The 22,874-nt window shown below is 44.9% G+C and overlaps 1 protein-coding gene across 2 annotated transcripts in view; it reads left to right on the top strand.

The window, feature by feature from the left end:
- Positions 1 to 22,874, top strand: part of EPRS1 (glutamyl-prolyl-tRNA synthetase 1) — a 1,308,133-nt gene that overhangs the window by 160,967 nt on the left and 1,124,292 nt on the right. For both annotated transcript variants that reach the window (XM_069608586.1, XM_069608585.1), the window contains exon 7: positions 17,754 to 17,880. In XM_069608586.1, the coding sequence (XP_069464687.1) occupies positions 17,754 to 17,880 (127 nt within the window). The remainder of the gene's footprint in view (positions 1 to 17,753; positions 17,881 to 22,874) is intronic.

Genomic DNA, 22,874 nt, shown 5'->3' with positions numbered 1-22,874 from the left:
GAGGAAACATGACTCCATAATCAAATACCAAAAAGTGGTAAAAAGGGTGCCTATGTGAGAGTTAAAGAATGAGTGAGTGTGGAAAAAGGTTTCCTCTCACCCAGGAGAATGTCTGAAAATCTAAGAGTCCAGCAAAAAGTGTTGGGTGACTCGCAGGTGGAGAGAATATTGCACAAAGATGGACATCTACTCTTAACAGCTTTGTAAAAGGTACACTTCCACCAGCCTGAATAGGTGGGCTTGTCACAGTAACAAATAGTTACTGGAGTAGCGAGAAAAGAGTTGCGTTGTACCCCCCAGAAGGGGTACAATGATCTTAAGAGAAAAGAGGATAAGTGGAGGGCAAAGTGGTCCGCAGGGGTTGCAGTATCTTTTTCTTTCTACTCCTGGAGGTGTGTTCCAACATCCTGAGCAGCTGAATTTCCTTTATAAGGCCCATTCCGGACACGGAAAGCGGAGTGCAAAGTGGTCCGCAGTGGTCAAAAGGGCACAGCAGTGATAACGGTTAAAAATCCAGTCAGTGACATTTCACATTTGGATTCTACCCCGAACCGGCGCTAGTAAATCACAACCCTTCATACATAAGTCACACAATTGTCTACTGCAGTGCCGATTAGTCCTCCACATTTCACAACTCTCTATCAGATCATCATACCGTGACTACCTCTAGTACAATTGGTTTATGGAAGAAGGAAAAGAAAGAGGAACACCATTTCTATCCTTTCAGAACCATTGAAGATACAATCTCAATTGCCAGTGAATAAAGCACTCAAAACAAGCGGGACCCATGTGTTACTAAGCGCTTTCATTGCAAACTAGCCCAAAATGTCCTAAACAGCTCTTATAACAAACATTTATTAAAGCAGTAACAAATTAAACCATTCAACATCGCTTTTGCGCTGAGGAAACCTGTAAACTATAGAACAGTAACTGTTGGACTGGTCTCCTGGAGCCGTCTGAAAACAGTTACTGCAGGGTATTAACCCTTTGAGCTGTAGAAAAAGCACAAAAAGCAGACTGTGACAAAAAATTGAGAATGACATATATACAACAGTAAACGTAGGAAAGGATCAAGAAATGGTAGAACATAATCCCAGCGAGAATATAAACAAAATATCTAAAATCAAGTGTATCTCCAGTATATGAGGTGATGCTGGAAAACTGTTCTCATTCTCCTAACCAAACCATAGGCTGTACACGTGACCAATTAGATGTGATTCTTCCAGCTCTGAATTCGGTCTCAACTTTATTAGTTAATATTTTTGAATTGTTGAGGTCTGAAGTACAATCGCATTTATATACATCATTGGAATTTAATACAAATATGCATAACTGCGAATCAGAGATAGTTGGTCTAAAAGAAGTAATTGATACATCTTTAATGCATGATTTAAAAGCGATGCATTGTACTATCATGAATCAAGTCGTAAAAAATTGACAAATTGCAGACCCTAGTGACTGACTCATTCATGTAGAAAACTTAATAGAAAAAGTCCCAAAGACGGAAACTAACAGAGAAGGGACAGAGAACAAAATGAACAAGAAAGTAAGGAGCTTCTAGAGACACACCCCCTTCACCCCCTTCTGATTCAATGCTGGAAGGATATGAAACTCGCCAACATAGTAGAAAGTATAGAAATAAGTGAGGAAAGAGGGTCCTTAACTAGAAGAAATAGTCCTGTAAGTGACTTCAATCCAGCACTCCAACTAAGTCAATGCCTAGTCTGGGATGCCCAATGGAAGCCCTTATTTATATATTTTTATGTCAAAGTTCTTTAAATCTGGATGATGAACCCTTATATAACACCCTTCTCTTTGGATCTCCCCGACCTCACTGAGCCAAGAAGTAGGTTTGTTTTGCAAATTAAAAGGTTTATTTGAACAATTGAATAATATATATATATATTATTCATAAAAGTGTGATATATATATCTATATATATATATATATATATATATATATATATATATATATCACACTTTTATGAATAAAATATCTGAATAGCACACTTATGAATATGAACAGTAATCAGTAATGGGTAATATTACAATATCAACAATCTCTTTAATCACTTAGGAGTAGGAATAGAAAGGATAAGGTAGCAGAGAATACTTGGTATGGGTTCAAGGAAATGCAATGATGGGAAAGAATGCAACACAGAAATAAACTTGATATGATTTCAATCAAAAGATAATTTGATCACTCTTTCCCCTGTGACTACTCACCCCTCCCCCCCACTATGCAATATGAAGAGATGGAAATGAGGGCACACAGGTTTCAGGAATACAACCAATAATGCAGTTCAATCCCAGTTCCCCCAGCAAGCTTAGAGAAAACAGTTATGATTTTAAAAACAGGCAAAATACTTTCGAATGGGATAGCAATGAATGGGAAAATATGCTAAAATGTTTTCATTCACTAAAGGAGATTCAGCACTAGTGAGAATTACTTTGGATTGGTATAGGTCAACACTATCAATGATTCATGAATGATTTATCAGATTGACAACGAAATTCAGCAGTTGCAAACAGTTATTTTGACAAGTGGTGAAATTGAGCCAAATTACAATTCGCTGCAATTTTTCCGTGTGTGTGAAACGCGATTACGGAAAAGCTATACTGAATTGGAATATCGGTTTAGGTTTGTTGGAAAGCTTCGGATCTTAGCTTCAAAATGGCAGTTAATTTTTGGTTCTAGGAAGTGCGGTTCAAAAGGTACGGAGGTTTTTTGAAGGTAGATTTTTCAGAAATAAAGTCAAGATTTCAAAAATGACAGATCGCGCTTTAAAGATTTAGCAACAAAGATAGGATTAGACTAAGGAGCTATGAAGAAGCAAGACACTCAACGGGCAGCCACCAGAACAGGGCGCCTCCGCTCTGATCTCTGTCCGTCAAAACACTTGTCCCTCTTCAGAAAATATCAGCGTGAAGATGATTATCGCTACAATTATCACAAACGATCGAATGAGAAGAATTCAGGATGGACACAGGATTCTATAATGCAGTTCTGGATAAGTGGAATGGATGGAATAGTATTACTTTAAACTAAGAGATGACTATGGACAGTTCTAGACTAAATACTCACACCTAGATTTTTGGACTGGAATGGGCCTCGTCAAAGATCTGGTCAAGGGTTTGGCTTTACTCTCACCACCGGACAGGTCTCAGGCACTCTGGGTTCTGCTCTCAGCACTGCACTGCGGTCTGCGCGACCTCTTGTACTGGATCTGACGGGTTCTGGATACAGCGCTGCTGTCATGATCTCTGCTTCCAAAGGGTCAGGACTTACCCAACTCCCTTGGAAGCAGACCCATAACCCCGGTTCCGGGTGCCGGCCAGTCCCAATTGGGACCTTTTGGACCCTGTCCTGGCGCCAGTGGCACCAGGCTCATAAATATGCCCAGTCCCAGCGCTGGAAGCGCCGGGCTCATAATGCTTGGGTGGACTTACCTGCAGCAGACCATGCTGCTTACTTACCTGCCAGTTGAGCCCCTGATCCTCTTTTGTTTGGGACTACTTTTCCTGTTGGGTGGGGCAGGAGCCACTCCCCAGGTTCAGAACACTGGAACTCTTCTGGAAAGCAGGAACTCTTTTCTTACCTAGGCGAGGCCGTGGAAGGAGACACCTAAGCACTACAGGAGGCTATTTAAACCACACCCGATGGATGAATCTTGCTTTGCGTTATTCTGCATTCTCTGCAGCAGAACGCTCACCGTGTCTTCTGATCCTGTGCCTAAGGGAACAAAGGCTTACCATCCTGGAATCCAGTCTTCAGCAGCACCTATAAAGACAAAGAAAGAACAGGTTAGCACTACGGTCTTCAGTGGCAGCGCATCTCTTACCTGGTCCAGCGGCTGTCACCAACGCCTCGCGCTGCATACCAGCATCTGAAAGACAAAGGCTTACCGACTCTTCGCACGCTCAGGAGGTCTTCGCGCTGCATCGCGCATCTGAAAGACAAAAGAAGGTGCGTTTAGAGACATTGGGCAACTTTACTACTCACGTGCCATCACTCCTTCCCACGCCGAAATCAGCGGGTATCCCAGCACCCTTCAGCTTCTCTAAAGCTCCGAACTTGTACCTGCAAGGTAAAAGAGACAGTTAGTGCGCATCGTGAAGCAGGCAACAAGCGCTCACTTACGTGCTTCCAAGCGCTTCTATTCCTCACGCGGGTTCGATCCTCAACTCTCTTCAGCCCGCCATCCGTCATCGCCGGAACCCTGCAAAACAAGAGGTATCATTACAAAAGAACTTTACATAAGTCAAAAGCCATACTCACGTGCTCCTCGGCACCGCTCCACAGCAGCTACGCCTTACGCACTTAAAGACTTTTAAGACATTTGAAGTGCCCAGAACTTACCGTTCGTGCAGTAAACAACGGACAGCAGTCCTCTGAGGTCAAGAGGCCTGCACCCTTATCCAGTGAAGAAACTGGTTACGGCACCCTGCCCCCGAGGCAGATGGAGAGCTCAGCGTTCACCTACCTAAGACATCTTACTCTCCGAGTCAGACACACAGTGCACAGAGGTCCAGCCCGAGGAACCAACCGTGTGTTATACATCACCTTTGAAGACACGGCATTCACCCAGTCAAGACCGGCGCCTCTGCGGGAATCAGGTGAGCGTTACAGCTGCTTTCTGGGTCTGGATCTTGGTTCTAGCACAGGGTTCTTAGCTAGAAGCAAAACAGCTCAGCCAGGCTGTTGAATGGTTTAGTTAGGCCCTGTGGAAGTTTAGGGGTTAGAATCAGTTTGCAAAAAGATTCTGAAGGCCTGCTGAAAAGAGTTCAGTTTTGGGTTAGGCCTCTGCTTCAGGGTTCTAGAGTTTGGTCCTAGAGTTGGTTCTAGATCTGTAGTCTTCCTGCAGGGTGGTGCTCCAAGAAATCAGTTGAGTAGTGGAAACGTGTGTCTCCTATCTGTCCTCACAGTCCAACCCTCTAAGGATCTGATAGGTTAGAGGATTTCCTATCCCCTCATTGGAGAAAGGATCAGCGTGTCAGAATGAGTCAGAGTGATGCTGTGCTTATGGTCCAAAAGAAACCCCTCTGTTTTGCTTTTACATAGAAAATCTATTTTCCCAAAAAACATTTCCCAGATGCACAAGTTGTTGAGAATACATAATTACATGAGAGATTGCTTAAGGTACATTTCTGGTCAAGTCCCATGTTTCTACGAGCTTGGGTTCAGAAATGACAAAGTTTTCGCGCTTTTGGAGGGTTTCTCAATATTCATTCTGCACCAAATTTGATACATGCATGCATATCCTCTCTGGGCATATTACTGTAAGTTTCCATGTTTCTTGCATAAACACAGTATCTACAATATGAATACATTCCGGGGTTTGGTCTCAGAACATCGCACGGAGTCCAGCTTAGTCTTGAACTGTGAGTGAATTTTTCGTTTTCACAATAGCAAAGTTTCACATTTTTGTCAGTTCAGTACACTTTGTTATAAGCATTTTTATAAAACATACATTTACTCCAATGTTAAATCCACATCTCAGTCTGGTACGCCCCCAGAGCTGGGCTGACTCAGAGGGTCACATGTCTTTTTTCCTGCCTGCATGTTGTGGTCAGTTACACCTCAAATTAGCATTCCCTGTTCAGTCCAAGGCATCTTTTGTTCCTTTCTCTGGGCTGCAGAGAAAATCTCCCCCCCTCTTGATTAGCATGCCAATGCAACATCCTCCTTCTGGTGGGGATGACAAGGTGTGAAGGGTTCTCAGGGGAAGCAAGCCTTTTGGAGTTTTAACTGCATCAGGTTACTTTCTGATCAATTGTAACATAGTTCCTTGCGAAATAAAATAACATTTATAAACTTAAAATAAGCAACATATATTTTCAACATGAAATCACTGTGTGGCACTCTATATGGCATTTTGATGGAATTCTCTTCTTTGGCATAGTTTGAGTTCAGTTGTTCAACTTTACACAAAATGGTTTTAAAACGCTGGCTTTCAAGTAGAGGTGAGCAACGGTACTACACCCATTTTTGACAGCCGTCTTTCCATCAAGTATCTTTAAAATAGGATGATGTTCTATGATTCTTGCTGACCTTGTATTGATATGGATTCTTGCAGTAAATGTGGAACACCCAACAAAGAGGTGGGATCTTTTAGGTGATTTTTGAGCCATGATTTTATCAATTTTTGACAATCAAGAAAACGGATTTTCAAACAGCTCTGAGTTTCTTTTTCAATCAGCATTGCTATTTCCAAGTGGTTTCAGGCTACTTTGTGGGTAGCCCAATGGTGGTTTTTGGCAGTGGTCTCCTGTGCTCACTAAGATGGGCAAAAGTGGGTGGTGGCCTATTTTTCAGGTTTTCACTGTGCAATTTCTGGTGATTTCTAGCGAGCAGCATGCTTTTCGGCGGCCATTATGTTTCTGCTGCCAGCAATGTACAGTGATATTGCAGGGCTTGGATGAGTGGGTTGATACATCCCACAGTCCCAATGAGCAAAATCTCCATAGCATCATTAACTGACATACCAGAAAATTCACAACGCAAAAGGAAAAATGTGCCCAAAGACTTACAAATATTCCCAACCACATCACAGAGGAGAGAACCAAAATCAAAAAATAAGAAATTTGATAAAAACAGCATTTGCACGCCGTGATAAGATCTCAGAGATTGAAGATACAAAGAAACAGGGTAAGGAGAAAAAAAAGAGCCAGCTACACGTTCCCCCATCATGTTGCATTGGTGGGCGTGGGGGTTGTTCTTCTGCGACCACCTGTAAATAAAGAGGCAGTCCTAAAAATGTCTACTGCATCACAAAAAGTTGTCACCAAAAATTAATGAGTTCGAGCCTATATTCTATAAATGTAAAATATGCCAATCCATAGTAAATACTTAGCACTCTCACATACGAACGAGTAATAATGAAATGAATGCAAGAAGAAATGATGAAGGCAACCATGTAGACTCATCAGAAGAAATCGGAGGAAAACAAGATCTAGTGAGATGGGAATTAATCTTCCACCAATATCAAGCCACTAAGCAAAGTACATTAGAAACAAAGAGTATCCTAGAGAATACCAACAGAAGTTTAGCAGGGGTGTTGCTAGGTCTGGAAAAGACCTGGGGCTACGCTAATGTTGGAACAGTTGAGACTGGGGGCTAGCTAGCTCCTGAGATTCTATCCGGGGCTACAACCAAAAGCCCAGGGGCTATAGCCCCCCTCTACCCACCCTAGCAACGCCTCTGGCAGAGACCCAGGCATTTCCAGGGTCCAAAGTAATTTAAGCTCCAGGAAGCCACTCTATGATGACAACTAACACACTAGACCATCAAGAATGAACTGCTTCCTAAGAATCCCTAAAAATAAGAACTCCAATACCATCTCTACAGCCTTTCACAATTCCTAGAGTATGGCTAATTCAGTGTAAGAGGAAAAATGACACAAAACCGTTCAACAGAAGTGGGATTCTAGCAATAACAAAACAAATCCCAGCGCTATATTTCTTTGCCTCAAACGACATTGAGCGAGTCAGATTCCCCTAATATATTTGCACACTGTTGGGTAAACATTGATGCAGTCACACTGTGTGAGACTACACAGCACTTATCTGCTTGTTATTAGGGAACCCACCTTTTGTTATAGGTCTTGGTAGTGTGACTGAGCAGCCAGGCCTCTCTCAAGAGGGGTAAATGTGAGCTGTAGAACTGTACAAATGAAATCTGTAAATACAAGTAACCAAGTATTGATATTTATTTATATTTCTATCGCGCTTGTACACAAGTGTTTCAGAGCGTGACAAGGCAAGGGAGGGGAACAGGGGAGAACAAAACAGCGTTCTTAGTAGGCCCAGTGACATTGAGAAAGCACAAGTGCATGGTAGAGGGGGAGGGGAAAAGTGCATGGAAGGGCGAAAAATGGAAAGTGTAAAGCAGAGGAAAAACAGATAAATAACAATAAATATATAATAAAGGCAACAAACAGTTTAAGTGCAGCCAGCAGTTTGCAAGTGCGAGGTTTAAGGCAGCAGACAGGGTAGGTCTGATAAGTGCAGGAAGAAAAAAAGGGGGGGGGCTGTATGGGTACAGATACAGACCCCAGTGCAAGGGGTGGCCTGGAGGCAGTACGGGAGGATGGCAGGGTGAGCAGGTACCTGGGCCTGGAGGACAGAGGATGGCCAGCTGCACGGTGCCAAGAGCGAACAGATCAGCAGGGGAGAGGGGGGGCGAAGGCAGAAGAAAAGAGGAAGGTCTTGAGGTGCTTCCGGAACTGGAGATGGTTCTCCTCAAGTTTTAGAGTGTCAGGGAGGCTGTTCCAGAGGGAGGCCCCAGCCGAAGACCGAGATCTACCCCCAGCTTGTTTCTTTGAAAAACGACTGAACCTGAGGGAGTTGGAGGTAGAGGAGCGAAGAGCTCGAGAGGGGAGGTATTTGCGGAGGGATAGCTGAAGGTATTTTGGAAACTTGCACTCAAGGTTTCAGTTATAAATAGTTATTTATGTAACATCAGTTTTAAATGGGCGTTCTTTAAAAAGGCAATTCGTTATAGAAGTCAAATATACTTTAAAATGACTTTCCAGAATCACAACAAGTTGGTGGATAATCTTTGGATATGTTTCTTAAACAATTCCTACACCCCGAGGTGACTTCAATCACAAGGATAGTAATGGCATTTATATGTCACACTAGTTATACATTTCAGATTCTGAGTTTGCAGAAAGGGAAGGTTTAGGGAAGGAAAAGGTTAAACAGGTTCTCAGTAGATGTGAGGACATGTAAATCCTCCAATGAAATCTAGACAAGCCTTTCCCAGCAGTAACAGTCTACAACAAGCTACCACCTTTGAGGGACAAACAGTATCAAAGTCCATGGACTAGAATAGTCTTTAGGGAGCCAGGACAGCCAAAGTCAATTGGAACACAGTCTATGGAGCTGAGGCACTTCTCAGATAAAAGGTCTTGCACAAAGTTCGTTTGTAGAACATCCCTTGTAGGGTCACAAGCTGTTAAGACTGAGAGGAAGAGTTGGAATCAACTCTGAAAGGTAAGCGACTGCAATTCCCAACTGAGAAATGCACAGCTAAAAGAAAATGAGGTAAGTACCCCAAGTCTAAACATTACCTCTGGTTTGAAGAAGAGTTTTCTAGCTGTATTCTGTCTTGCTACAGCAGTGCAGAGCCTTGTTCCTGAGCCTCAGATGTGGGGACAAGAGGGAGGATGTCTGGAGGGCCCCTGCGGTGGTACTTGGGAGGGCATTGGTAGCTACCGGCTCTTTTCGGTTGAGCGGCAGTTCCCAGTTTCAGCACTTAGCAAACCGCACCATCACGCATCTCGGATACCAGTTGGGCTTCCTTCACTCCTTGGATCCTGCACTCTGGTGAGGGGACTCGGGATCTGGTCGTGCTGCTTCTGGAGGGTCCTTGGACTCCTGGAACTTCTAGCCGGATTCGATATCGTTTCAGACGTTTCACTCAACTACAGATTACTCAACACTTGGCATTAGTTTCTCGCAGCAACGAAGCAGCACAGCCAGTCGGGGATGGTGGTCCAGTGGAGTTTGTACCGGGGTTGGTTGGTCCCACTTACCCAAGGGGAGAAGTAGTTTGGTCTGGAGCTTCTCTGTCGAAATGAGCTGCAGTGCGTCACCGGCCAATTCAAAGGTCCAGGAGGATGCAGCAAGCTTTGTTCATGGTTTAATCATCTGGCGTTTCTCCCCGTGCTCGACTCTGCCTGAAGTCCCAAGACCCTCGCCTTTTTACGCAGGTTTCTTCCATTCATTCACAGCTTAGGCTGTCAATCGCACAGCCGGGTGGCTGTCCTAAAAGGACAGCGAGCCAGCAAATAAGGACTGGTTGCATTCAGGCATTCCTAGAGACAAAGGAGTTTCGGGACCCTCCCTCACATCCTGTCCTTCCAGACACACTTCCAGACACACTGGAGCCTGAGTCGGGCTTCAAGACTGAAGCCCGCCAAAGGCAAGACAAACAAGGGCTCGAATCTGTCTCCACGCACAGAGTAAAAACCAAGAATGACCTCACAAACAGAAAATGGCGCAAAAAGAAGACACGGACAATTTTGACAAAATGGTTCCCCCATGGGTGCTATACTGCTGTTGAGGGTTCAGCCATTTAAGGTAGTGAGGGTAACATCAAAATGTTACAGGAGAATGTAGGCTAAGGGGATATTAGGTAACCCCCAGCACTCCACATAAGTTGGGTTGTTCTGGACCCTGCAAAGGGAAAAGGTAAGTCAAGTCAATTTCACTTTACTATTCTTGGTAACTGTAGTTCACACAAGAAAAGGTATTTAAACCTTATGAGAAATCTGGTGGATTTTTCTGTGACCCTGCATTGAAGGTGCTGTGTGTCACCATACAAAAAGTAGATGCCTATGGATTTTGTCAGACTCCAAAAACAGTGGAGAAACATAATCCAAAACAGGTAAAAACACATGAGACAATGAGAAAAAGGTCTCGCTCACTCCAGAGTTAAAATTAAAAAGTCTAAAGTCCAGCAAAAGAGCTGGGGGTCTCTAAGGTTGAATGGAATTAGCACCGAAATGAAAATTCTCCCTAACACTCTAGTAGAATTAGGGTTAAAATCACAAACTGGAGCGGTAGCCTAATTAGTGCACGCAGAAACTCTTAACGATCTGGGCATCGAAATTTCTGCAAGACCAATCAAAAGTAAAAAATCAGACCATAGGTCCAGGAGCGTGCAATGAGAAGGAAATGAAGATAATTTGACTAACCCTGATTCTGTTATGTGGACAATTGTCCCAGAAATCATGAACTTCGTAGTTGAGAAAATGCAGGAAAATCGGGATTCTCTTTAGGCCATTAGAATTATCATTATTATGATGGAACACAAGAGGTTCCAAATCATTTAGGTCCAGACCAATGATGAAAGAAGAATTCTTTGCTAAATATGATCTAGCCATCTTTCAAGAAACATGGCTGATGGACAAAATTACATTAGATGGCTTTTTAACAATAGAACAAATGGCAACAGCAGGACTACAGGGAAGATCGCCAGGGGGCCTAATGATATCAGCAAAGATATCTTTGTGTCTGGACTTTGAAACCATCACAACCGATTGTCAAGGTCTCCTAGCTGCCAGACTGAAGATGCGAACGGGAAGTACCTATTAAGACATAATCATCTATGTCTATTGGAACCCTGCGACAATTCAATTTATTATTTTTCAGGAAGCCCTATCACATTTACTCTCAAAGGTGCACGATAAGTATACTACAGCAAATATTGTAATACTTTGAGACCTAAACTCCCAATGTATCCTAGTACTTGATAATAAGATCACAGACAAATCACTGAAAAAAATGAGAAGAAATAAAAGACAAGCTAAATTTCTAAAAGATCAAAACTTAAGAATAGTGAATGGCAGTGAAAATGGTGACACACTGGCGAACATCACCTGGTCGAGGCCTGAAAGTGTCTCTATTTTGGATTATCTGATTCTATCAGAAGCCCTATTTGAGTGTTGCGAAAATGTCCCCATTTGAAGTCGAGGGACAAGAGACCATAAGCGGACCTCAGCAACACTAAAATTGGGAAAATCTCATCCTAGACCAGCAACATCTTGAGGTCCTCAAAGTAAATAATGGCAAAAATAGTCCGAAAATTCAAACAAAATGGATTATTATTAAATAATAAGCTCTGAAATCTTTTGAGCAACGATAGAGAAGGCACTCTATACAAAAAGCTCACCCCAGACAATTTCAATAATTTCTTATGGGAGACACAATATTATTGCACATGTTTAAAATGTGCCTGGTTAATAAGACCTTCCCAGATTCATGGAAGACTGCAATTATCCCCATATATAAGCAAGGTTATCCCGATGATCCTTTAAACTACTGTCCTACTGCACTGCTCGACATTGATGGAAAGATATTGTCATCGGTTGTCTTCTGAGAACTAGAAGACTGGATCACGGAAAACAAAATTCTAAGCAGATTCCAGATGGGATTTCGGAAAGGGTGATCTGCTACCCTTAATGGTCCATCATCTTGTGCCCGACATGAGTAAAAAAGGGTCACCCGATATATGGTGCTTGGCTGGACCTATATCAGGCCTTCGATACCATTTAATAGAATGCTTTGGGCTATACTACCATACTGGGGAATTCAAAGAGGATTATCAATAATCCAGACCTTATATGGAGGCACCTTAGTCCAGCTACGTCTGAATACCCAAGGTCATTTAACAGAAGGTATACAAACAGAACGCAGAGTAAGACGAAGGTGCATACTGGCTGCCTCTTTTAATTCTTTACCTGGCCGGCTTGTCTGTAGCACTCATCACAATCACTAGCAAGCCCGAAGATCAGCGCTAAAAGCATAGTTAATTGCATATGCAGATGATGTCCTTTTGGACTACACACCACGAGGTCTTCAGCGGCTGTTAAAACAATCTGATAGTGAATCTCTAAAAATCCTGATTTTTAAGAGCAATGGAATGTGACAAGCCAGGTATAAATGGCTGTTACAAGAGCAGATAATTTCAGTAGTGCAAGACCTTCAATACCACCAGTCTCCACTCCCGGGACAGGGCTGGTGTAGTGGCCTCGTTTTGGTCCGTGTCCTGTCTGTTCTTTGTCGTGAGAGCCCAGGGCCTCCGCCGTGCCCGCATCAGTCTGCAGGCCCCCTGCAGTTGTGTGCACCGGCTGTCCGCGGCCTTAGGTTCTTACCGGGTTGCTAATGTGTGGTCCCGTTTCACTGCAGTCTCTTCCCTGATCTTGTGGGTTGGGCTCCCCTCTGTGCCACCTGGGCAACCCGTCTCATCACTACGGCGTAGCTCGAGGAATCGGGCCACAGGCCGTGTAGACCACCACTGCACAGGGTGTGCGCCGGTGCCCCTGCACTGCATTGTTTGGTGTTTGGACCTTGTGCTGCCCCAAGTGTCATCTCCCGAACACCCCTTATGGGTGGGGTGTAGGCTCCTGGCTGCACACTCCAGGTCTCTGCTGTCCCCTTGATGTGGGTGGGGGGGGCTCCACTTTCCGTTGCTGCTGTGTTCAGGGGTGACCCGCTGGAGGGGACCAGCCCCCAGTAGCGGGCCCTGCGCGGGGTTGGGGCGTTCCTGCTGTGTGTCTCCCCTGTGGGCTACCTGCGAGCCTGTGGTCTCCTGTTTTCTTCTCCAGCCCCCCTCTCCCCTTGGTGTGTGGCCAGCTAGCGGGTAGTTTGCGTGGGCCGTGCGGGTCCCCGCGAGGTGCCGCTGTCACCGTGGTCGGGGGCAGGGCACTCCCGCTCTCCTCAACACAGTCCCCCCCCCTGCGTGGCCCCGTTGGTCAGAGGGGCCACGCCACCACCGCAGGGGCTCTCGTCTCCATGGTGCTCCTCTGCTCCTTCGTGCTGCTGCGGCTGATGTCCGTTTAAGTTACCTCATGCTTCCCTCGGGTCCTGTTGCCTGCAGCAGCTAATGTCCGAATTCCCATGTCCTCTCCCTGTTATTATGCGGGTGAGTGTTGGGGCTACGCCTTTCACATCCCTGCGCCCCACCTCCGGAGGTGTCTTCCTGCATTGCCGAGCCAGGATGCTCCTCGGGTATGCAGTCTTCAATTCTCGGTAATGCTGTAGTGGGGGAGGTCGGACGCGGTGCGGGCCGCTCCGAGTCCCAATGTTTGGCGCGATGTTGTCCCACGTTGTCTGATACCACTCCGAGTCGGCTCTGTGCTGGGTGATGGCAGCGCCAGGCGTGCAGCCCCGACTGGGTCACTCTTGTCGTGTTGCGATACCGCCACTGAGTTGGTCTGGCGTCTCCCGGGTGCCGGAGCGGGAATCCGCCAGTGGGTTTCCCGTTCCGCTGCTCGTTCCAAGATCTGGGACCGCACAGTTTCTCCTGTCAGATCCTTTCTCCCGTGACTGGATGTTGTAAGTTGGCGTTGGGGCTTCCAGCGTAGGTTAGTTTCTCTCTGGCTTTATTGCTCCACCAACACCGTGGCCGTTGGCGGTGATGCGGCCTGCTCCCTCTGAGTCCTTGGCTTCTTCAGGGTTCCCCGAGCTACTGAATCGGTCTATTTATGCCTTGGTTGATCAGCCTCGGTCCCCCACTCTTCTGGTTGGTTCCAGGACAGTTTAACTGACGGATTTCTGACTAGTATTGAGGATGGTGTGGCGAGTTTACGGGCCTGTGGCCATCTTGGTCGGGCTCTCTAGCGCCCCCCCTGCTCTCCCTCCTCCAAGACCTAATATATTGAAGGCAAGCGTCCCCAAAAGGCATTACCCTCCCCGCAATGAGAGGCAGTGACAGACAAACCCCAAGAAGGAATGAGGCCAAGACCAAGTGCGGGTAAATGTAAAAAGTTCTTTATCTAATCAAATAGGCCATGCAAAGGACTCTGCAAGCTCCGAGAGCGCTCTGTCTGGCAATAGCAAAGACAGTCTTATTTATTACAAGATTTCATCATAAACACCTACATACTATAGGGGGCACATAGTCCTAGGGATTGGGTGGCGTCGACTAACTATAGGTGCAGTTGTGACGAACAGCTCCATGATTGGTGGACATCTGCGTGATGCCAACGTGAGACGGATAGATCAGCTGGGCTCATCGGGGTGGCGCTGCCAGGCCAGGCGCGGTCAGTGTCGTTGATGGATGGGTGTCCTGACATTCTGCCCTTGTGGCCACACCCACAACATTCATTCGTTCAGATAATTCTGGTTGTCCTGTAAATCCTGCAATAGGTTACTCTAAGGGTTAATAAGACACAAGAGGAATGCATCTAAGGTGATGCTTTACCAATACATCAAGACACAGTTACTTCTGACCTGTTGACCGGGTGTCGTAAACCTAGGGGTCTGGTCTGAGGGTATGAGGTGAGCTGCACTGTCATTCTGGTCTTGTTAGATGTAGTGAAGAATTACTTTATGATGTGTTAGTACAGGGTTGAATATCTTATCTCCGAGGCCCATTAACTTGGGGTGAACCGGAGTACCACTAGATCAGCGAGGGTGTACCTCTGGCCCCTCTGGGCGATAGGGTTTTAGGACCAGGTTGTAAATAATTCATTTGGCCGACCATGGCGGTCTGGGACGTGGGGGAAGGCGAATACTTGAAGTGGGTCCAGCAGATTGGGGGGAGGTGAGGCTGTGCTGCTCGCACACCAGCTTGTCCTGGTGTGCTTTGGTGGGAGGGGAGGGTAGATGGCCCTGGGGGGGGGAAGCATTTCTCTGTGCTTAGGCTGCACACTATGTAAAACAAGGAAATAGTTAATAAAGTTGGTAATATTAAAGTGTCTACACATTTCTACTATCTATACATTCGTATATTATGTTATAGTTGTCTACAATTGGCAGTGTTTCATACATCATTAAGCATTGGACGACTATATTTTTAGCAATGTCACACGGTAGCAGCGGGATAACACATGAGGTAGTTATTAGGTTTGGTGGCGTACTCGGGAGCATAGAAGCAATACATTCAGAGGCGATAATACATTTTCATTCTGTCTTGTACATTTAAACATGTCCCTCCATGCACACACACACACATGCTTGCAGTAGTGCTTTGTTTGCCTTCCTTTGTACTTAGCAGCATTTGTTAGTTAGCAATAGACGGTCTGTATCAATTTCTTGTCATTAAGTCTTCTAGACACATGGTATCGTGTATGAGCTGAGACCATACTTGCTTTACCAATACTTATGGATTTATTTATCCCTTTCTTAAACATTGACGTTTATATTTAATATCGCAATCTTTGTAAACTGTCAGGCATTGGAGTGTGGTTGGGCATCGACAAGGGTTAATACAAAGGGGGTATTGACATCATATATTTTTACATATTATGGGTTAAATGCAGGGTCGAGGCCTGTTCTGTTAGAATGGTGTTCTGTTATTTTCCAGACTTGAACCGCGAGTCAGGTCACTTCGGGACCATGATGTACTGCGGAAGGTAAATGGTAGTGTTTGTTCTGATACTTGTTTGTGTCTGGTTGCTCATGAGAACGGGCCTTCAGCGGATCTGTCATGGAGCGGAGGTGCCAGGGGAAGGGCATGGCTCTCTGTGAGTGGGGGCCAAGCCGCAGCATTTGCAGGCAGGCCGTCTCGTTGGAATTCAGGTTGTCAGTATCTAAAATGGAGTCCTGATGCTTTCCAAAATGGTGTCCATGGTTGGTCACAGTACAGCATGATCAGTCCTGTGTGTCGATCAGTAGCCACCCCGTCACCTCGGCCCTGGCGACAGGGAGGCCCCTGACGAGCAACAAACCTCACATAGTTGGGGCTTGTCTGGGAGGAGGCTCTTCCAGATCTGTCCTCCCATAAAATATCTAGGCATTAAAAGGAAATCATCAGTCCATTTGGTGCTCAAATGAGAAAAATATATAGTCTACTGCAAATTTTCGATCACGCCTCTGTTATAATACTACAGGTAAAGTTGTGCCATCAATACTACAGGTAAAGTTTTGCCATCACTTCTCTATGGGTATGAGACAATTCCACAAGCACAGCAGATTAATTGGGAAAGCATAGAAGGAGAACTCTGGAAAAATGTGTTAAATCTACTAAAATGTTATCCTAGAGGGTCACTAAGATATTGCCCTTGTTAAAAATGTCTCTAGACTGGAAAATTCTTCATACATTAAGGTGTATCACGACATCGAATGAAGAATCCCTGTACTGGGACCTTAATCAAGAACTAAATAAGGGTGTAAATACGTTGCTAAAGTATCTCAAACCATACACAAAGACGATCTGGAGGGCCTGTGAAAGAGAACTAGATGATCTCATTGCGAAACATTAGACTTAAAGCGGGCCCTATCGTGAACCGACTGGATCATGAGGATGGCACAAATGAGAAAATATTAAATCTTCACCTCACTGTCGCTATTTGATAAGCCAAAACATTATTTGCCGAACTACTTGAATTGGTTCCCAGATAAGAGACTAAGGATTGAGTTCCTCGGGTTTCGATTAAATCTTGTAAAAAAAGCAGATGTACAGGCAGTAAGAGAACACCATTTGTAATACTGCATGCTATCTATGTGGAGAAAAGATAGTACAATCTACTCAACATATTCTTACATCATGTGTAGGCACTGAAGAATTACGTAACACGATTTAAGAAGTAAGTGGTTTCAAACGAATGGCTTCACACATTTATTCTTGCAACGTCTAAGCTGAGGTCACGAAAGAACCTGGGAACGCCTAAGCTCAGGTCACGAAAGAGCAATGACAATTGAAGTAGTAGAGATCATGATGGAACTAGGGTTCCTAGGGAAAGACCATGCCTACATTTTTGACCACTCACCCACTGTTACAAGAACCGAACACAACTCTGTACATGTAATTCAGTTATAATGTCTTATTTGATTAATAGCTATAGGAGACTGTAAATACCAGCAAAGTGTATTTCGTTTATTTAGCCCTTTTCTTAAATGTCTTTGTTTTTATTTTAACCCCACACCTGCACTGGTCTGTTTTGCTATTTTATACTGAAATGTTTATAATTAATAAAATGTGTAAAAAGTCTATTGACTGGTAAAATGCACAATAAAAAAAAAAACATAACAAATGACCCCCCTGCCCTGGTAACTGTGAAAGTTAGTCAGGGAAACGAAGACAACGAAGGAGAAGCTAAGCAGTAACATAGTAAGGGGTGCCTAACGGTGATGAGGATATGGAATTATATGGAATTGAAATCTGCATGAATTTACTTCTTTGATTTTTCTGTTTCCTCGATCCAGGTATCGCCAAATATTTACATATGGAAATCATTATTTTTGTGTAGTTTTACCATTAGACATTTCTGTCCTTAATGATGTTTTGTTCTTTGTTTTAAGTTACCTACACATTGGCCATGCAAAGGCTGCTCTCCTAAACCAACACTACCAGGTGAACTTCAAAGGGAAACTAATCATGAGATTTGATGACACCAATCCTGAGAAGGAAAAGGAAGACTTTGAAAAGGTGGGTTAAGAACTATATCTAGCATGCGTGTGTAGCGCTTTTAAAAAGGCTGGGGTTCTATGATCGCATTCATCACCAATTTGCCAATGTGCATATCTTTTAAACCAGAAGTACCTATTTTTCAAAATGCGGGCCATAATGATATCCAAGAGCGAATTTACTCTGTGAAAAAAAATGTATTTTTCCTTGAGCTATTGTCCCTACTGACGAAAAGAAATGTATGTCATACGTAAAGGTGCAATCCTGGAGCCTACAAGAAAACAAACTCATAGAAGGTCTTTCTAGCTCTAAATATTTGTTTACCTTTTGGACCACTTCAGGCCTCTTTTTTGATGTGCTAATATCAATGGCCCCCTTCTGTGTTTTATATAACTTTTAACAATATTATTAGGTTATTTATTGAGCGCGGACCTAGCTTTGGGAAGCAACAGAGCACTTTATAATCCTATGGGGAAGAACAAGGTGAGGAAAGCCGAGAAAAAGGCAATGGGGGGAGCTAACTGGGGAGGGCGGGCAATTGGCAGCATGGGGCGAGACAGTGGGGAGCAGACCACTGAGTTGCAAGTAGGGTGGTAAGAGCACAGTATGAGAACCCAGGTGTTATGGAGGAGCCATTCCTTGAAAAGGAAGGTCTTCATCCCGTTCCTGAACTGTAGAAGTGATGGGGCAAGTCTGATATTGACAGGGAAGAGTTTCGCAAGTCTTGGTGGGTAGACCGAGAAGGCCTGCCTTCTGGTTCTTTGCTTCCTGCACTGTTGTTATTCAATTCTGTACATTTCCTTATTTTTGTGGATCTGAGGCTTCCGGAGGTGCTGAGTTTCTCAGTGAGGTAGCTTGAGGACTTCACGATGACAGCCTTGTAGATCATGCAACAGGATTTGAAGATGATAAAGGCTTGCAGTGGGAGCCAGTGCAGTACAATGATGGTCGGGGTAATGTTAATTTGCAGAGTCCTTTAATTAGTCTTGCTGCAGCATCCAGTACACATTCAAGGGGCACCAGGGTAGTCGCCGGAAGGCTTTCTAAAAGGGCTTTGTCACCATCCAGGTGGGAGATGACCAATGCTTGGCCAGTGGATCTGAGGTTGTTTTCTGGTATGTAGGGCTTGATTTCCCATAGGAGAGAAAGTTGGTACCAGGCTGTTTGTGTCTTCCTTGCTAGGTGCTGTGTGAACGTGCGGTGTCTGTCGATGTTGAATCAAGGGACTTGCCACAGGGGTCCATCTGGGGTGTGAATCCCTCGGGGTTCATAGAGAGCCAAGTCTGGATTTCAGGATGTTCAGTGGTGTTGGTCAGCAGTAGGAATTCAATCTTGGAGGGGCTAATCTTCAGATAAGCACTGGACATCCACGATTGGATGTGAGGCAGGCCTTTAGCCAACGGATGTCTTTGATGGAGGATATCTCAAGGTAGATCTGCGTGTCATCTTATTACTGAATGTGGATGTTGTGTGGAGAAAGGAGGGTTCCAAGCGGTTCCATGTAAAGATGATTGAAGATTACAGGTGACAGGATGGATCCTTGCACGACTCTACAGGTGATGGGTGGAGTTCATGATCTGGAAGAATATATTTGTATGAACTGATGGCGGTTCGCAAGGTACGATGTGAACCACCTGACGACAATCTTGCTGATCCCCATGCAGCGATGTAAGTCGTCAGTGAGTGTCTGATAGGCTACTGTGTTAAATGCTGCTGAGGGATCAAGGTGAACGAGGAGGCTAGGATGGCCGCCATCGACAACCACCAGCATTGCCCAAGCCAAAGAAGGGCAATTATAACATTATAACAAAGAGACATTGTCAGCAGTTATCTGGTGTGAAGGTGGGTATTCAAAGGTGGCAGGAGGGAAGCCCTCCTTGTGGAAGGTATCAAGGAGGAAAGGAACACAACCTGCATTGCATGTGGAAAACAAATCTGTGGAATAAACAGCACCAATGAGTATTGTATCTTCACAGAAGAAATTGTGAATTTCAATGTTGTTGAAAGTCGGACTCTTCTAACGCTTGAAGCAAGCCTTACCACAGAGCATTTGTAGAAGTGTTAGGAGTTTTTATCCTGGCCGGTGAGTATACCAGTAAAGGGATTCTTAGTAGGAGTCCTGGCAGGTTAGTGGACCAGGAAGTAGAAACTGAAATGCTGCATTGTGGTGGAAGTTTGTGGTGGAAAGAAAGTGGTAAACCCATTACTGTGTTGTGATGAACTGTGATAAAACCATCCTTATAAAATGTTGTTGATAAAGAAAAGTGGGAGTAGTTGTCCTTCAAAGAAAATAAATTCTATTGAATGAAAGTATGAAGACAGTCTTTTTGGTTTTGTTGAATCTTAGAGCATTCATTTTGAAGAGTGATAAATCGTGTTTAATCATGAGACAATCCAAAGGGAAGTGAAAGACTTTTGGATGGAGAAGAACTTTGTGTTACATTCAGAGCAGGGCTTGGCTGTTGATAAGAACTTTCTCATTTGGAATGTTAATTTGGAATATCCTGCTTATATACACGTGTGAGGGACAGATTCATTTTATTAGAGTGCTTTACTTTAGTCTTGGCTTTACAGGCAGGGAAACCCGTGCTTGCTTAGGGAAAGCGAGGTGTTTATCACACCCTTCTAATTGAATAAAATGGCTACTTATGAAAAACCTCTCAAGTTGTCCGCCTCACAGTTCTGACCCCTCAGCCTCCACTGTGAAGGTCTTGATGGATGTGAAGGCTTGATTGCTTGGTTTGCAGTGGGTTTGCTTCAGAGGTGAGGTGTGACTAATCTCAAAGGAGATTGCCAGATGTTCTGACCAGTCAAGCAGAGAGCTGCGATGAAGACTGGCAGTGTGGTGATGAATAGGTTGAGGATATTACCTTTCCTGTGAGGAGTTTTTTTAGTGTGCTGTATGACGTTCAGCTGGTCGAGTAGGCAGTGGAGATCTTTCTAAATTGATTTTAATTTTGTGGTTGCCAAGGATGTTGAAGTTGCAGAAGAAGATGTTTTTGACCAAGTCCGTAAAGTCTTTGACGAAGGAGTTGTTGGACTTCGATGGTCTGTAGATAAGAGGAAAAGTGACAGTGGCCATTGGGCAGAGTGGGAAGGGGCAGGATAGGTTTTCGAAAGAGCTAATGGTGGCCACGTCCAGTTGGGTGCATGTTCCGCTCACCTGGTTTCCACGGGGGCGCCACACGATACTGGATGTAGGTCTACGCGCTATCCGGGACCCCTCTCTGCTTGGTTATGTGCCAGACGTTGGGTAGCGCCTATAACCGGAGAATGAAGATACTGCTTCTGTTATGGGTGGACTCCCACCTCCCCTCTGGTCCAAATCCCCTCCCTTGGGGTTATTGCTCACCTTAGGTTTTTGTGCGTTGAACTCTCCATCCTGCGTCTCTGTGCAGGGGCGCGTGGTTGGTGTGGGCGTTCCATGGACCTAGTTGATTCACTGGTCCGTGTGCCCTTATGTCGGGTCCAGACTGGCTGTGGCTCTTACTTTGCTTGCTGTCTTCCAGGTGAGTTATGTCTTTTCCGTCTTTATTCTGTCTCTTTCTTTCCCTCTGTTTTCTCTGTCTTCTTGGCGTCTTGCTCCACTACGCTGTTCCCCAACAATGTGTCTTTGTTTTCACAGGGATGGTTGCAATATCCGATGGCAAAGACCACGGTGAGTTATTGATGCGCGGAGCGCTGCGCTTTTTATTGGTGTTGATTGCTAACCTGTGTTCTCTTCTCTTTGTACAGTTTGCAGTGATGTTCTGGAGTGATGAGTGATCGAATCGCTGCTTACCCCCAGTTAAGTGCTTTGTTAATGCTGACCTTGTTCCTTCTCCCTTGCAGATTGCGGTGAAACCCGGAGATGGGCGAGGTAAGAGAAGCGCAGGGTGCTGCCAGGACTCTCTGCTTACCCAGGTAAGTATTGTTATTAATGCTGTCCTTGTTTATTTACCTTTGCAGGTTGCGGCAAACTCCAGAGATGGGTGAGGTAAGCGAAGAGCAGGATGGATTCAAGGCCGGTTACTTCACAGGTAAGTGTTCTTGCTCGCTAAGGTTCTTGTTCTTCCAGGTTATTAATGGAATCCGGATCTAGGGCTTCAGTATCGGGCCGCCGAAGAAGCAGATGAGCAGGAGCTGGACACGGTGAGCGTTACGCTGCAGGAGTGCAGAATAACGCGAAGCGGGTTCTGCTGTTTGGGTGTTGTTTAAATAGCCCAGGTAAAGTAGTTCCAGGCCCAGCCAAACCCAAAACACTAGACCGCATGGCTTAGTTCTAAAGAACTGACTGTGTAAAAGGCCTCCATGTTGGATTAAGGTCCAAAACTGGTATTGCTTTATTCCTGATAATGAGCCAAAGGCGCCAGGACTGACTCCATGTATGGTTTTGATGGAGTTTTAAGGCCCTTGGGGGCAGTGTGAAGGGCTTTAGCCCCACTGCTGCCAGGGGGCTGTTCTACCGGAGGGGGTCAGGGGCATGGATCGTGACAGCATGACCATGTTGTGTTGTGAATAATGGTGAGGGCTCCGCCGATCTTGTTTTGACCGTCCTGTAGAGTCCTGCAGCCTTTGGTGGTGAGGACCTCTATGATGTGGGCGGATATGGATGATAGCCAGGTCTCAGTAATGAAGATGGCTTCCAGGTAATGTGTGCTGATGAGGACGGCGATGTCCGCTGCATGGTTGATTGTTGAACGGACATTTACCAAGCATACATTTTCCTGTAATGGTTGATGGAGTGTATGGCAACATGGGTGAGTTTGATGCAATGTTAATGATGTTGCTGGTGAATGGCATGGTTGGCAATAAGTGGTGGTGGTAAGAATGGGCTGTTGGGAGAGAGGAGAGAGGAGTGAAACACATATTCAAATGAGTTTACCTGATGTTTAGAGGGACAGGGATTCTGGCCATGGGTACTCCCGGTCCAAACAGGAATTGTCCTTTTTTTTTTTATCTGCCCTCCACTTCGGACGGCCGGGTGAGAGACACCCTTAATCTAAGAATTAAGAGCAGAAGAGGCAGGGCTAAGA

Source organism: Ambystoma mexicanum, chromosome 4q (assembly GCF_040938575.1).
Source record: "Ambystoma mexicanum isolate Mex_15411 chromosome 4q, UKY_AmexF1_1, whole genome shotgun sequence".
NCBI lineage: Eukaryota > Metazoa > Chordata > Amphibia > Caudata > Ambystomatidae > Ambystoma > Ambystoma mexicanum.
Note: the sequence above shows the minus strand (reverse complement) of the source record. Positions and strands in the feature narration are given on the sequence as shown.